Consider the following 16,348-nt stretch of genomic DNA (forward strand, 5'->3'; position numbering starts at 1 on the left):
CGCAGAATTAGCCCTCGTTACACAACCAAGATTCAATTTGGCTACCATTGACTTCCGGAACAACCAAAGGAGTTACGGAAAACATATGAGAACCTTGAACCCACGCGGGATGAATCTGTCAGGTTAGCATGGCATGAGGGTTCCGCGCGAACAGTGGTCTACACCTTAAAATTTGCCTTTACAAAGTAGCGTCAACCTTCATGATCATGAGATCACGAGAAGATTGAGGCGTCGAATTTCTCAACCGCCACCATCAGCTCCTGCTGAAAATTTCTTTTTGGGACTCTTATGGCGAAAGGAACTCATAAAGCTTTCTTGAAAGGAGAAGATGGGATGATATCGCTCCGCTTTTCCGAATTCTCGGAGTTTTCAAGGGTTTCCAATCCATGGATATGGTAAAAGAAAGTAGGAGTATATAATTAGACGACGCTTGACCTAGGCACTCGTCTAGGATAACCACGCAACTCTGTCTCATTCCGGTGCATTCATCACAGTGATACACATTTAAAAGCAAGGTCAAGATTTTTAACAATAACACATCAAACACGGCACCAGAAAAACAAGGGAAAACGAGAGCCTGGAATATCCACCTGATATTCATGTTCATGTTTTCTACCTCTCCGCTCGACCTCTTCCAACAGAACAGTAAATCATCCAGAGCATGAAACTACTCATCCTCTTCAGTTTGCAACTTTCGAGTCCCCCACTCGTAGCACTATCGCTCCTCATAGTCGTACTGCGACACATTTATTCCTTTCGCTATGTCGATGTTCTCAGTCCCGATTCGAGCAAGACAACGAGCGAAGAATATCAAAATGGTGTATGGAACATAGGGGAGAAGAAAGTTCGATGGAATGTTTAGATCATGTCGTGTTTAGACGAATATTTCTGGGAAGAAAAGTTAAATTGTCGTCTTTACAACCTGAAACCAACTGGATGCCTTGGAAATCGCATACATCTTCACAACCACTTACTGTGCACGAATTGCCATCCAACACCCATATATTCGAGAGCAACCCAAGCAAAGGACTCCCTCTCAGGCTCGCACATCAAACCATATGAACGGAGCATCGCCCCTCCGTCTGGCTTTCATAATCTAGCAAAAGATCACTGGAATATCTTCACTTGAGTTTCCTTCTAGTTACTTCGTCCTGCTCAAATCGATGTACTTTGGTCCTCTAAGCTTACATTTTCCAAACTCTGCTCATCCGCCCCTTTCCGAATTGATAAGTGCGCACTTTGTTGTAGCGAGATTGTTAGAGAAAGGGGAAAATTGTTTGAGCTGACCATAATTTGGGCGTGGTGGAAATCGATCAGGAACGTGATTAAAGGCCCACTTTTAGGCTTGCAAACGAATGGCTGAGATTGTCGTGTAGATTAAATAATATTTGTGTCTGGGGGATTGAACTTAGGAGGTATTAGAATGTAAATTTTCCCACGACTTCTATTCCATTTGTGAAGTACGTTGTTGGGAATAAGCACATAAATTGGGTAGATACTTTCAACCAAAACGAACTGAACACGACAATTGTGAAATGTAAAATCCTACTCAAATCCGTGTTTGTACCATGAGATACATTGCTTCAGTATCTGCCTTGGGGTATCGATGAACGCCTACCATGCGACAAATATAAGTGTCATATAATACCATTACGCCGGTCCACCCTGAAATTTATATCGCCAGTCATGCATTATACCTTGCCGTATATTGCTTCCAGATTACATGAATGGAGCAAACTTTGTACGCCCAGAAAATCTATCCCGATCGTCCTGTTGGCCCATGTCTACATCACCATCATCATCGTCTAGCTCAAGTCGTCTCTTTGACTTGTATGATACAGTTGCCTCGGCCTGTCGAGTTTGGGTGACGCTTCTTCTGGCCTCCAGAAGTTGATTAAAGTTCAGTAAAGTATGTTTCATCTCATCATCAAAAGCTATACAAAACCGCTGGTTTTGCACATATTGTATGGCTTCGACGAGTTTTAGTTCATAGGTCGCCATGACATATGCTACAGCAACAGCAGCAGATCGCTCATTTCCAGATTCGCAGAAGAGAAGAACTTTTGGTGTTGCAGCCAAAGGCTGGCTGTTTACTCCCTGAGGATTCCGGTGTTTGAATACTCGGATGAGATGATCATTAATGGTCTGTATGGCTTTTGGAAACGCAGCGATGAGTTCCATGTTACCGCTAACATCAATGGCACCGGCTTCGATGCCTAATTGTTTTGCTACCTTTGCGCCACTCAGAATTCTTGCTTGAGCTGTCTTGGTGTCTCTGATTACGAGTAGCATTGTAATTCCTTCTCGTCTCAGAGTTTCGATTTCTCTCGCGCCAGAGGATGGTCCGAGATAAAGGAAGGATAAGATTGCTTGGATATGGCGTCGCATTTCATATTTCCAATCCGGTTTTTCCACGGCTACGTTTTGTCCTTGTGTTATCACACTCAATATCTCTCGAGTCTCTTGTTCATCATCTAGCCCGCGATATTTCGATAGAGTGATTGAAGTTTCCTGGCCGGAGAGGGGTGGGATGTGGATATGAGGCGGCGATGGAGGCTAGATCAAGTTAGATAGTTTCATACAAGACTATCAGTCAAGTGAACTTACCCTCCATGAATACAAAGTAGTAGGTGTGGTGTTGTGTTCTGCAGTACTCGTTGCAGAGTCTGTGGAATCCATACCATTCAACATTGGTGGTGTCATTGTGCAAGACAATGTGAAAGGAGTCTGAAGGCCCTCCAGGGATCTAGAATTGTTTTAGAAATTCGGAGGTATACGCCAAAAGACGTAGAAACTTTGAGGGAACCAGAGGAATATCGCAGAAGAAGAGACTAGGTATATTTATTGTTCAGAAGAATGCCGACGCTTTTGAGGGATTCGTTCCTTCGAATTGAGAGTAGTTGGAGGTATTAAGTATTTGGTAGACTGGTGATAATCAACCGGATAGAATAGCCAAGTAACTAGATCGTTATACAGTCAAGTATTAAACCTTTTCGTTCTTCAAGTTCGAGTTGTACAGACGGTCGTTTTAATGATATCATGTTGAGTCGAGACTTCGAGTACAGTCTAATTCCTAGGGTACGTACCTACCTACCTATTCTTAGCGCAGATACACCGTTGTTCCAAGGTTCCGATGATCAAGATGATGATTACCTAATCAAGCCAAGTTTGGTCACAGTCTCGAGACAGTGTGGATTTCCAAACCTCCGTGCCTCCGCCTTAAACCCCCGTAAGCTTTGGGGTGAGCTTTCAAGCCAAAACATAACAAAATGTCTAACAAACGAATTGAACAGAGCGAAATCGAAAAATATTGGGAGATATTTGCTTCTCTATCGAATGGTGGCACACATCTTACTGGTGCGCAGGCCGCACCAGTGTTGAAGAACAGTCAACTACGAGACGAACAACTCGAACGGATATGGGACTTGGCAGATGTAGACAACGATGGGAATTTGGATTTTGAGGAATTCTGTGTGGCCATGAGATTGATCTTCGATCTTGTTAACGGGGTATGGTGATTTAATATCATTGTTTGTTGGATTGGTTCTAATTTGAGGATCTTCTAGGAATATGCAGATGTACCACCAGCGTTACCGGACTGGCTTGTCCCTGAATCGAAAGCACATTTAGTCCAGGCCAGTCGAGCACTTACCGGAAGACAAGTTCAATTTGAACGTGTTGAGGATGATGATGATACCCCGGGCTTGAAGGATGGTTTCGATTGGTACATGAGCCCATCAGATAAGTCCAAATACGAAGAGATATACTCGGCGAATAGGGATGGCAGAGGAGATATCACTTGTAAGTGCATGCGCGCTATGGTGTTATTCTAATGAAGTCTAACTTCGCATAGTTGAATCTCTAGATACCCTCTACTCTTCTCTCGAGGTTCCAGACACCGACATTCGCTCGGCCTGGAATTTGATCAACCCATCTGCTGCACCCGCTATTACAAAAGATGCTACTCTCGCCTTCTTACATATACTTAATAATAGGCACGAAGGGTATCGCATTCCTAGAACCGTTCCACCATCGCTCCGAGCAAGTTTTGAACGAAACCAGATTGATTACCAGATAGATAATCAACGTGTAGCATCGCCGGCGCAAAAATGGGGCGTTACCGGTAATGAAGAAACAAGCACTGGCCGCAAAGCTAAATTTGGGGAGACATATATGAGTCGACTTGGAATAGGTGGAAAGGGCAGTTATAGACCTGCGGGTACGGATTTCTCGGGCACGAAAACCACTGAGGATTGGGAGGAAGTAAGACTAAAGAAACAACTTGCGGAGCTTGAAGCCAAGCTTGAAAAGGTTGAATCTGCATCTGCAGCAAGATCTGGTGGACGACGAGATACCAAACCCGCGTTAGTCAAGAGAGAGTTGGAGCAGCTGCTGGATTACAAGCGCCGCGAATTACGAGATTTGGAATCTGGTGAGGGAAAGAGTAAAATTGGTGCAAGCTTAAAGGGGGTCGCGGATGAGATCGCTACGGTCAAGGAACAGGTCGACGCTTTGGAAGCACATTTGAGGACACGAGAACAGGTTTTGGCAGGGTTACAGCAGGAAATTGAGAACGAGAAGAGCAGCCGATAGATTTGTTTACTACTAATAATAACAATTTTTACAAAGTGGCCTAGCGGTGTCACTCTGGTGCCTCATAAAGTGAATCGATATTTCAAAAATTGGTCTCAGTATGCAGAAAGCTTGGGAAGCTGTAACTGTGGTCAACGTAGTTTGTCAGGCTGGCATGAAAGTCGCATGCTTGCCATTTAATGTTAAGACTGCTCTATCTTTGAATTTGCAAGCTTGCTACCCAAGCGGAGTCCCAATTCTCAAAGTCCATTATCTCTCCATCCCATTTCACTATAATCTCAACGCTATCATCTCAACATAACAGCTCATCCCCCTAACTCTCGCTTACAATTAAAGGAGTTTGTTTACGATTCTCTCTTTTATCTTCCTTCCCCACTGAACTAATCTTCCATTCCAATCCTGATCCTCCTTTCCTCCACACGATTTTCTCTCCCCAGGGACTCCACCATCCACTTAGTACCACAATCTTTACCAAAATCCCACATATGGATATTGCGAGCGCGAAATACATTATTATCTCTTTGACCGGGATATCGGGTCCAGAATCTTGATTTTGATTTTGAATCGTGATAGACTCGGTTGGTGTTGGAGTACAATGGGAGATGGAAGCGGGACAATAGCATATTTCTCCGTGGATTAAACTGCCATAGCAGCGAGGAGTAGACGTCTGCGGTTCAAGGGAGGGGATGAAGTAGATGATGAGAGAGATTATGGTTGTCCAGAAGAGGAGGAGGGTGAGGGTTAGAAAGAGGTAGTAGGCTTGTAGATTGGAGTTGGACATTCTTTACAAGAGGGTTCTTTTTGTCAAAGGAGGTGTAGGGATTAGCCTAGGGGTTTTGGGAAGATGTAAATGGTATAGAGTTTGTCTGATGAGATGCTGAGGAGAAATAAGATGGAAAAGAGATGGTTCGGGTTTGTTTATATACGCAAGTTATTAATGGGTGGTACTGATGATTCGAATTCATGTCATCAGTTACTCACACACACATAGTTGTGATCAATCACATGAAGCGAACTTCACTTCCATTTTTAGGTACTTCATAAGTAAATGGACGCCATGATTTTCTCATGGGATCATCGTTTTCTTGTATTTTGCGCCACGTCTATTTATCATACATCATGAAATTTAAATCATCAATTTGATTTCTGTTTCTTCGTTAAAAAATCACGAGGCTTTCGGTAAGCGGCACGACCATTTTGCGTCTGATGTCCATCTCGTATGGACAGAATCTGAACTCTGTAAATCTCGCAAAACGCCTGCATGTGCTTCATCAAATCCAGATCCACACAGTTCCTACATTTGAACACTGCTAAGAGAGCACGTCACCATCATTAGCTACGCCGACAATCCCACACTATCGCAAGCTACACCTCCCTCCCCTTCCCCCTTCCTCTCCAAACCCACATCTCCTCAACCCCTAACCTCCAATCAACCCCCCATACCTCATCCTAAAAAGCGCAATCACCAAACCCACCACACCCCCCAACACCAGCGGATTGCCCACCGCAACAATCATGATCATTTCTCTCAACGCCATTCTATAGCCTCCAAACCAATATCCTGTTGTTGGTACACTTTTTTCCTTTTGTTTCTCCTCCGCCGATGTGGTCATTCCCGTGATAGATTTTGTTATCTGTGGCGATTTGTCATGCGCGTCTTTGGTGTGGAATTCTAATTCCAACGGTGAAGATCCTGAGGGCGATCGATGATCAGCGCATGGCGGAGAATGGTGATGGAGGGTATCGGTTGGCTTTTGGTGAAGGGATGGGAGGGTGTAGGAGAAGAGATAGATGTGGAGGAGACAGGAGATGACGGCTAGGATCAGATAAAAGAGGAGATATTTCATTCTCGTTTCAACTTCTTCGACTTTCTTTGAAATGGGTTTTTGGTTCTATGATTTCCTTGCTCGTTGCTTATTGGATCGGGTCTTTTTTGGGAGAAATAGGTATCTCAAGCTCAAGGGAACGAATATAAATATCCTAAGAGAAACCGTAAGAAATCGAAATGGCGCACAACAATATGAAGTAAAATTGAGTACGGTAGTAACTTCCATTCCATACGGGAAGAGAAGAAGACACAATGAGCGAATGCTTGATATCATGTCAAGCAGTATAGATAATGGTGTATTAATAACGAATCTTTATTTCTACCGTATAAGCCATACATATTATCAAACATTAATTCATGATACCCCGCTATTGTTGTACAAATTTGATACAAAACAAAAACTGCAGCGCTTGCACTCCCGTTCGACCAAGCAAACTTTATCCAGACATCTAATAAGATGCGCATCTAAATATGCTAGTTCTATTTCCCTTCCATACTTGTCATCAAACCACCAGCTTTGGTCTCGACAATCTTAAACGCGTCTTTATTACCCAAGCCCCTCTCCGCTCTCTCGTAAGCCGCTTCACTCCTGTCACACAACGTATCTAGATCCTCTTCTGTCAAGATCTCATCATCTTCTTTACATGTGTATACCTCTCCATCCTTCAACAATAATGCTCTTAACGCATCAGCGCTCATTCCTTCTTTGGTATCCATTTTCTGACCCATAGTTTTGAATCCTCCCTTTTTGATAACCAGTTTCTCTAATCTACGTTTTGCATCAGCGCTCATGAGCAAATCCTCTTCAACAGTACCCTTGGTAGCGAGACGGAATACGACGACAGGTTTAGTTTGACCAATCCGGTGAGCGCGATCTTGGGCTTGGAGATCCTGTTGTGGATTCCAGTCACTATCAAAGAGAATGACTGTATCAGCACTTGCGAGGTTGATTCCTTGTCCACCGGCTCTGGTGGAGAGAAGAAACAGTTTGAATTCTGGGTCTTCGTTGAATTCCTTAATTTGTTGTCGTCGAAAGTCTTGTGCCACACTTCCGTCAATCCGGCAAACTTTCCAGTTTCGCAATTCACGAGCGTAATCTTCAAGAATATCAAGCTGGGTTTTAAACTGTGAAAATATAAGAACCTTGTGACCGCGCGAGAATAGTGATGGAAGTAATCGATCGAGAAGTAACATCTTCCCAGAAGAAGTCACCAGCGTTTCGTTGAATGGAATACCTGAATACGCGGACCAAGGATTGTAGAAATTCAAAGGAGAATTGCAGACCAATCTCATTTGCATAACAGGATTGCCTAACTTCTTACTAGAGATTTCCTTTCTCGCAAGCTCTAGAATTTTTGCTGTTTCATCTTCGATTTGATTCTTGTTCTTGAGTTCTGCCTCTTCTTTCTCGGCATATTCAGCTGCGAGTTTCGTTTCAAACTCGTCGTCACTAAGGTCATCCTCCCCAGATGCATCAGCTTCTTCGTAAACTCTTCTACTCCGTGAGCTCCGGCTACGAATACTAACAGCTGGTGATGCAGTTCGGCTGGATTTTGCGGACTTATTAGCTGGTAATTGAAGGGAGTCTTCAACTTGCTTTCGTTTCCTACCAGGTTTTCCTTTTTCGATAGAGGGTTGTGGTGAAGGAATAGCGTTTTGATTCTTAGGCGGTCTACCTGGCTTTCTCTTCGCCATCATTTGTTGAAATGCATTCTTTGAAGTCGGAGTAGATTCTGAAGTAACATTTTTGTTCTTGTTTCGAATTGCCAATGGCTTCTCGTCTTCGCTATCAGAATGTTCCGGATTTATTTCAACCTTAACGGTAGACTCAGCTGCCTTGCTCGAGTCTTTCTTGACAGCCTTGCCCCCCGTCAGTCTTTCCACAACTTTCTCTTCCAAATACTTGCGTAGATCAGCTGTTTTATCACCAATCTTGTTGTACAACTCTATCTGCTCCTTTGTCATTGGTGCATAAAGCACATATTCTCGCTTCTTCGGAAGCATATGCTCGACATCAGCCTTTACTCTTCGTAACAACAATGGTTGAAGAATCAAGTGCATCTTTTTGACTAGGTCTTGCTTCATTTGATCTGCAATGAAGTCCTCGGTACCTTCCTCGTCCTGTAAATCGCTAAAGTCGAACCAACTCTCAAACATTTCCCATTGTGTAAAAATTGTAGGCAAGAGAAAATTTAGTAATGACCAGAGCTCTTTAAGATTATTTTGCAGTGGTGTTCCAGTGATCAACAGACGAGTAGCAGATGTAAAGGTCCTCAGAGTTTGAAACAATTTTGACTCTGAATTCTTCATTCGGTGACCTTCATCCTACACGTCATGTCAGCTATTGGAGACCCTACCATGAATATAAGACCTACAATGATGATGAATTCCCAACTAATTTTGGAGAGATCCGCGTGATCGCGCAGAACAATTTCTGGACTCGTACAGACAACGGGAAATTTCTCATCGGGACGGCCGCCTTTGATGTGCCTCATCATTTGCGTACGTAGAAGCTCCTTTCGTTGTGTTGGCGTACCATGGTATAAGAGGACCGGTACATCAGGGGTCCATTTTTGGAATTCCTCAATCCAGTTCGAGAGTGTACTCAACGGCGCAATAATAAGATGCGGACCCAAATAACTTTCCTTCTCTCTCAATAATGCGATAAGCGAAATCGTCTGTATTGTCTTTCCTAAGCCCATTTCATCTGCCAGAATTCCAGACATGCCTTGTATACAAATCTCATACATCCAAGTCAAGCCCTCTAGTTGATATTCTCGCATTGTGCCACCCACCATACACTTAGGCTGTTCTGCCATTGTCAAATCATGTTCGCCCAATGCCTTCCCATCCATTCCACTTCCAACACGCCCCAACACCCTTGTCTTTCCTACTAGCACTTCCCCAAATGCCGCACTCTTACTCAGCAATTCGTCCAATTGTCTGGCTTTTGCTTCTCGTTCCCCCTTTGATTCATTATGTTCTGCTCTCTTTCTAGCAATCGCCTTTCGCCTTCTTTCTTCTGCCTTTGAGTTTGCGATTCTTGCTTTCTCTTCTTCTTCGAATATTTTCTTTTCTTCTTCAGTGGCAAAATTGGGCTCGAACTCGGGAAATTCTTCTGGTTCGAATTCCTCCGGAGGAGAAGATGGAGCACTGGTACGTGGTTTGGACAGAGGTGTTTGAGAACGACTCATACTGGGCGTAGAACTCATTGTTGGAGGGAGAACGAAGGTACTCGTATTGTAGTTGTTTAGGTATCAGTGGTGGTATTCCTTTAGGGCTTTCAAGATGCAATCGAAATTTGCTCAGTCGGCAGTAATGATTGAATAAGTGACAGTTATACTCTCTGGTACTAGAACCTCGAGACACGATGAATTTTTGTCAAACACTTCAGTTGTTTCAATGTACCTCACTGATATTCCAGAGTAAGACTCGTGTCGACAAACCTATCAATTTACTAGCCCAGATACCACAAATGTCGAGCAGTGTTTCGCGGCAGTCAATGGCTGATATCAGATGTGGTCTGAAGGGAAAAGACTGGATCAGGAATTGGACGTTTCGAAGCGCGAATACCAAAGATTGTGAGGGGGCTGCGATTGACATGCATGAGACGCGTAAATTGATTTTTACGCGACGTGAAGTCATGTCGTCACTGATTGACGGGACAAAGCGTGATTCAATTAGTAATCAATTTCCAGTCTCGCCCGGTGAGCAGCTATCAATGATTTACTGAAGGGGTTGCTTGGAATGTTTGAGTTTCCATCCATGAGATTACCTGATTTTAAATCAAGACGCTTCCCTTTTCTCAGCAGTTTACATTTCTACAACCGGAAGACTATAGTGAATGGTGATCGAAACGAAGTTTCCTTACTTGATGATGAAACTCCGAGCTGGGTTGTTCTAGTGACCCTGCGTATGGGGTCATTTTGGGCGATATTATATGTCGATTGGGAATTGAATGACATGGCTATTCGCAATCATGAATTTAGTCATAGATCGACAGCAAAAGTTACAATTTCAACGTGAATCCACATTCACAATCACGTATGCATTCGCTGCCAACATGCTGCGAATATATTTAACATCATATTGCTAACCCATTGAATATTCTCAAAACTTCAGATATTGACCATCCCTTTCTGGAAAGGAATAGACAACGGGGTATTAAACACCAAGATTTTTATGCCAAACTTCTCGCAAGTCCAGTCGTAAATCCAGGATGTGAGAAGAAAGAAAGAAAGTAATCCACCGTAAAATCCATCGTGTTAGACAGGCGACCCAAATACATTTTTACCATCCATATATCCTTTACTACCAGCTTCTCCCATAACATCTTCTATCTCAGTAGAACTGAGTACTCTTTCTATGTATAACTCTTGCTATGTATCATGGCCATCCTCCAGGCTGTTGTCGTCGAAAGGAATGTGTGGTGTGTAATTTTATGTATAGGTCATGTAAGGAAATGTTGATTCGATCTGAAGAGTCAGGCTGAAACAGAAAGTTGATTTGATGAATCCGAGAAAGAAATGCCAGGCTGGGAAATGATGGCAACAATTAAGAAGCGAAAATTCGAGTGTGATAAAGCAGAAAACTGGCGCAGTTTCTGGGAAGAAGTCTCAAGCGCAACCATTGACGTCTTCAAGATTTTGATCGAACTACTTTTCGACAGTCGACAGGAGAGTTAGAGTGCAGCATAACGCCTGGCACAGGTCGTAGCATCATATACAGCTCGCCCATTGTAAAGCTCCATGTTTAACAGATGTGCAACATTACTCCATTTTTCAGCATCGACCTGCTTGACGATATCGACCAATTTATTTTCAGCTTCAACAGTCCAACCAACTTTGTTATTTGACTTTCCATGGGCCGCTGCACCCTTAGCCTTCTTACGTTCGCTCAAAGGAACGAATTTCAGACCCTGGGTGGCGAAGAGAATAGGTGCGGTGCGGTTATAGCGTCCGTTGACACCACAAACACTGAGATCAGGTTTCTTTCCCTGTTTCTCGCGTTCTGAATTGAGATGCTCGGCAATTTCAGCAAAGGACATGCCCTGGTTCTCTTTCATGTTGACAATTGCAATATTTTCAGGATCATTGGCTCCATAACTTCTCTTGCCAACCTTTCCTCCAGGCGGAGGACGCTTGAGACCTCTCTTCTTGAGGTGGGCATCCGAGACTGTCTCCTGGTCAACCAATACAGGCTGCTGATTGACACCCCATGGCATAACGGCTCCAGAGTATCTTGATGGTGCCAAATTCTCACCCGGGTTGTTAAAAAATATACCAGGTCTGCCTTCCTTACTACGTCGGACTACGGCTGGATGGGCCCGACTAGCACCATTCGATCCTGAAACGTTCGTGATTGGTCGTAGATTTGATGGATATGCAACACCAGCACGGCGCTTCTCGACACGATTTGGACGGCGGGAGCCAGGCTCGGGAACGAACATATACTCATCGTGGTCCTCATCGTATTCCTCATCCTCAGGCATGGGCATATCGTATTCAGGGCTATAATGAGAGTTTCCATCTTGATACATAGGCTGCTCATAGAACTCGTCATCATCCATGTCACTATCCTGAGAGTCGGAGTTCTCAAGAGCAGCATCTTCATTATCACTAACGTTGGTGAATAGACGATCACCTCGTCTCAGACTTTGCTTGACAACTCGACCCTTGACAACAGGAGCAACGGGAACAATGGGAAAGTGAGGCCCTGGAAGACCCGATGTAAGTGCTACTCTCTGGAATTGTTGAGAAGCGACCCCGACATTTTGGCGGCTTTCGTCCATTGTGTCGAGATCATCGCCGCTATCAATGCTTGACTGAGACTGACCCTGGACGTGCCGACTATTCTTGCTACTAAGCTGTTTATTTGAACGTCGAGTAGCAGCACGACGAACATTCCGACCCTCAGAAGGACTATCAAAGTTATTGATATCTCCTTGTGTCTGGTGAATCATCCCATGAGATTGCATTGGGTTAAGCTCCTCGCCATCAGTGTTTCCCTCGAATGGGTGGGAATAGCGACGGTTATCTCTGCTACCATGACTCAGAAGAATATCATCACCCTCACTACCATTATCATTGTGTTGTTGGAACTGGCTCTTGAGACGACGACTACCCCTATCACCGAGTCCAGATTGATTTGCATTTCGACGAGTGTTCGGGCCTGCAATTGAGCCCTGGGTATCGGAAATATCAAGTTGTTGAGAATGAGCATTTGCAACACCATTTGTAACTTTGCTGATGTTCAAATATGCTATGTGAAATTGTTAGCAACGAATACTGGAATTTTCCAAATACTGCCGAGTTCGTGAAATAGAAGAATAGTGAATAGTTTGATGACAAGGTTGTTGTGCACTCTGTCACAAAGCGATGGCTGATTTGTACGTTGTTGGTAGTGCAGCTCAACCAGTGATAAATAAATAAAAACAGCAACTAGGTAGTTGCTTATTTTTTGAGTGTCTCCACCTATATTGTATTTCCTGTGAAAATGAGGTTTCCAGATGAAAGAATAGTGAAAAAAATTGATGCTTCGCAATATATGGGACGAAGTAAGAGATGCACAATGACTGGGTCGAGAGGATGTGCAAAAATGATTATGATTATACTAGTTGACAACTTGGACAAACTGGTCGTAATATGCACATATGAATGCAAGCCAAGGCAATATTAGAAGATGTATGTAATTAAAGACAGAAGAATCATTAAACCAGAACAAGTGAAACTTACCATCTTGATAATGACCGTTGGGATCAAAGCCACCACCTGCATGTTCTTCTAGTACCGTTGCATTCTGATCTTGCTCCATGGCGATGATATTTGGATCAATAGTGTATTGTTCTTGAGAGTTTTTATTGCCAGAGGAAGATTGAGCAGTGGTGATTGGGGTTTGCGACTCGGTGATTATAGGAGAAGATGGATGTTCTGAAGGAGAATCAGTTTGACGATGGCTTGTTTCCGTCATTTTGATTATCTGTTTAAATTCTTAGTATTCAGTTCAGATAGGAAAATTGTTGTTGAAATCAAAAGACAGTGTGATGTGAAGTGGACTTTTGGAAGCAATCCAAATGCCCGAGTTGTTGTGATTGTTGTTGTTGTTTTGTTGTTGATCTCAAGTTGTGATTCTCGTGGGCAGAACTCTTAAGTAGACAGCCCCAAGCAGCCAAACCACGCTAATCAACCATTCACCCAAATTCTTCGATAACAAAAACATTCAACACAAAGCATATGGCAGAATTGAAGATAAGACTCCACCGTTGAAAATTCACTTAAGGGCGGGGTTAACCAAATGCTTGCAGAAGAGAGGTTGATAGTACGGTTCTGAACCAGAGGAATGATTGAGATGCTTTCATCATCATCAAATGGTATAAATTGCCTTGTAAAAAATCCAGATCCTGAAAGGGTGCTGAAGAGACATCTTCAACAAAAAATATAAAGTTCTGAACATCGCACTGAGAAACAAATGCGAGAGCCATGCAGACGGAAGGCTCCGAAATTCTGGTACAAAGAGCCGAAGATTTGCTAGATGTATCAGAGATTGACATACCTTTGATGGACTAGAAGATATGGGATACTTTTCACCGGGTAACAAGAATCTAACGCGCCAACGGCTCATTTCGGATCTTGTCCCACAGGGTAGTAAATCCCACCGCGTGAACTTTTAGACAAACTGGAGGAGCTTTGCTGTGATCATCACAGAACTTATCGGTACCTGTCGACAGATTTGAGGAGTCTTAAGTCTGTCCCAATGCCAATACGATTGATTTTCACCACAGGATATTACCTTTTATACTCACCAAAATGATGTACTATGTTTGTGACAGTCATGGGAATGAAAGACGGTGCGCTGCAACTATCGACAGCTTGCGATTCGTAGATGGCGATGGCGTTGATTCAAATTCTGTCTTGAAACTATTTCTTTTAAGTTAGGCATAGATAAATGGCTAGTCAAATATCTAGATACAATTCGTCTGAAAGAAAATAAATGGCCCATATAGTTCTGTAACTTGGGTAGATCATTCACTTCTAGTTGCGAATAGAATACTTATTCAATAAAGGACAATGGCAAAGATTTTGTAGAATTCTCAAGCAGATCAAGGCGTGTGGACAGTGAGCAAGGAACTTTCGCTGCCGTGGTTTAGTATCTTTGATAACGTGTGCTGTCATACAGGGTGTGCATTGGACTCACATCGTTGAGTTTAATTGATACAACGACAATTCACGATCGTGTCAAAGAAATACTGATTTTTCCCTCGAGGACCCTAGAGGATGATGAAAGAAATCCCGGCTATATCTAGGACCACTGATTGTGAATAATCGGCTTTGGAAGGTGACCAGTTTTTGTAAAGAACGGAATGGTTAGATCTAGTCTGTTGGCTGTTAGTATAGAAGAGAGCATGCAATACCAGCAGCAAAGAGTAAAATATATAAGATCTTAAATTCATATTGGATACAGGGCGTTTGCCTCCAACTTCACGTTGAGATGTATACTATCCACCATAATGGACTTGTTCCCAATCAGGAGTTTAGTACCTATTTTCTGCTAATATTATACTATAATATAGTGATTGTGCAAAATATGTGAATAGTCTGACAATTGTCAAACAGACACAAAACGCTTCCAATTCTCCGCTAATCTGGTCACACCCTCTTCGAGGTCCCAACCTTTGATCTCGCAGATCTTCCGACACATATCCTCCAACAGATTATCCATTTTTTCGCCAGCAATATGGAGATCACTTTCAACAAGAACACGATCATCAGACACAGCTTTAATGACTTCAATTGCTTTAGCACTAGCTGGTGAGGACATATTTATGGCTGCTGAGAATGAAAAGAATATTTCAGCTGGGACTGAAGCATGGAAATATTGCTTGAGAGTATCCGGTGGTCCAGAATATGAATGGAGACAGATACGCGGAGGGAATGGTTTTCCTGTGTCGTTTTTCGATATATCTTCTTCATCATCTGTATCATCCAAGGCAGGCGCTACTCCGGCAATTCTTTTCTCCTCTCGTTTGCTGAGGACTTGCCGTTCATGACCCTTCCAAGTCTCTTGTAAAGTGTCAAACAGGACGCCGTGCGCTTGCACTCCGTGAACGGATACTGATCTCTGCATTTCACCTGCAAGGTTCAATTGAGCCTTGAGTATCACCTTTTGGTGGCTCATTTGAACTCGATACGGCGTAAGACGTCTCCCTTCTCTTCCACCTGGTGTGAGGCCTGTATTTTTAGAGTTCTCAACATCTCCGGACCACTCGCTTGGTAAACGAAATTGCTTGTCTAGTCCAATTTCTCCTACAAGTGCAAGCGGATACTGTAGAAGGTACTCCTTGGTTTGACGCAGAAATTGAGTAAGGGGGCGAGGAGATGGTAATGACACCAGAAACTGTTTGTCGACGGGGCTGGGCGTCAGAACCTTTCCATAGTGCTCGATTCTGAAAGCTTCAGTATTGAATAGAGTGTTATCAAATGACTCCTTGGTATCATCGAATATTTGATACGAGAACCAAGGATGCCATCCGAAACAAGGAACCATGCACTCTGTATTTGGATGGTCTTTTGCTTGCAGCTTTTTCAAACCATAACTATCAGCAACTTGAGCAACAAGCGCTTGGTCTTGTGCTCTAGTAGCCATTACTGTTAGAACCCTTGCTTTCATTAAGGGCATCGATGTGATAGAATCCATGGTATCTGTTGGATGGCAATGTGCATCATAAACACCAATATGCCAAGGGAACTCGGCATTTTTCGCCATTCTAACTGATCCAGTTAGGGTCGATATCATATAGGGGGGGATATGAGACAACAGTATCTAATTTCTCTACGGATTTATACCTTGTGGAGAGACGTTTGGTTGGATTATTAAGTGAGGTCAAAACACACAAGTAGATCTTCAATTCCAGACGTCACCTACTAGACT

At 43.2% G+C, this 16,348-nt stretch overlaps 7 protein-coding genes across 7 annotated transcripts; 1 reads left to right on the plus strand and 6 right to left on the minus strand.

Moving 5' to 3' along the window:
* Window positions 1–1,719: 1,719 nt before the first annotated feature.
* On the minus strand, window positions 1,720–2,703 carry EAE97_005252 (uncharacterized protein; the record flags this gene model as incomplete). The annotated part of the gene is made up of 2 exons (XM_038875764.1): window positions 1,720–2,556; window positions 2,608–2,703. 2 exons carry the CDS (start codon window positions 2,701–2,703, stop codon window positions 1,720–1,722), a joined length of 933 nt encoding a protein of 310 aa, XP_038733101.1.
* A 566-nt stretch (window positions 2,704–3,269) lies between these two features.
* Window positions 3,270–4,593, plus strand: EAE97_005253 (uncharacterized protein; the record flags this gene model as incomplete). The annotated part of the gene is made up of 3 exons (XM_038875765.1): window positions 3,270–3,509; window positions 3,567–3,801; window positions 3,854–4,593. 3 exons carry the CDS (start codon window positions 3,270–3,272, stop codon window positions 4,591–4,593), a joined length of 1,215 nt encoding a protein of 404 aa, XP_038733102.1.
* A 313-nt stretch (window positions 4,594–4,906) lies between these two features.
* EAE97_005254 (uncharacterized protein) lies at window positions 4,907–5,374 on the minus strand (the record flags this gene model as incomplete). The annotated part of the gene is made up of 1 exon (XM_038875766.1): window positions 4,907–5,374. One exon carries the CDS (start codon window positions 5,372–5,374, stop codon window positions 4,907–4,909), a length of 468 nt encoding a protein of 155 aa, XP_038733103.1.
* Window positions 5,375–6,011: 637 nt separating this feature from the next.
* EAE97_005255 (uncharacterized protein) lies at window positions 6,012–6,440 on the minus strand (the record flags this gene model as incomplete). The annotated part of the gene is made up of 1 exon (XM_038875767.1): window positions 6,012–6,440. The coding sequence occupies one exon, from the start codon at window positions 6,438–6,440 to the stop codon at window positions 6,012–6,014; it is 429 nt and encodes a 142-aa protein (XP_038733104.1).
* A 461-nt stretch (window positions 6,441–6,901) lies between these two features.
* On the minus strand, window positions 6,902–9,633 carry EAE97_005256 (uncharacterized protein; the record flags this gene model as incomplete). Its single annotated transcript, XM_038875768.1, has 2 exons — window positions 6,902–8,746; window positions 8,797–9,633. 2 exons carry the CDS (start codon window positions 9,631–9,633, stop codon window positions 6,902–6,904), a joined length of 2,682 nt encoding a protein of 893 aa, XP_038733105.1.
* A 1,469-nt stretch (window positions 9,634–11,102) lies between these two features.
* Window positions 11,103–13,390, minus strand: EAE97_005257 (uncharacterized protein; the record flags this gene model as incomplete). Its single annotated transcript, XM_038875769.1, has 2 exons — window positions 11,103–12,682; window positions 13,156–13,390. The coding sequence occupies 2 exons, from the start codon at window positions 13,388–13,390 to the stop codon at window positions 11,103–11,105; spliced, it is 1,815 nt and encodes a 604-aa protein (XP_038733106.1).
* Window positions 13,391–15,025: 1,635 nt separating this feature from the next.
* On the minus strand, window positions 15,026–16,183 carry EAE97_005258 (uncharacterized protein; the record flags this gene model as incomplete). The annotated part of the gene is made up of 1 exon (XM_038875770.1): window positions 15,026–16,183. One exon carries the CDS (start codon window positions 16,181–16,183, stop codon window positions 15,026–15,028), a length of 1,158 nt encoding a protein of 385 aa, XP_038733107.1.
* Between the last annotated feature and the right edge of the window lie 165 nt (window positions 16,184–16,348).

Source organism: Botrytis byssoidea (assembly GCF_014898295.1).
Source record: "Botrytis byssoidea strain MUCL 94 chromosome Unknown BBYS_009, whole genome shotgun sequence".
Lineage (NCBI taxonomy): Eukaryota > Fungi > Ascomycota > Leotiomycetes > Helotiales > Sclerotiniaceae > Botrytis > Botrytis byssoidea.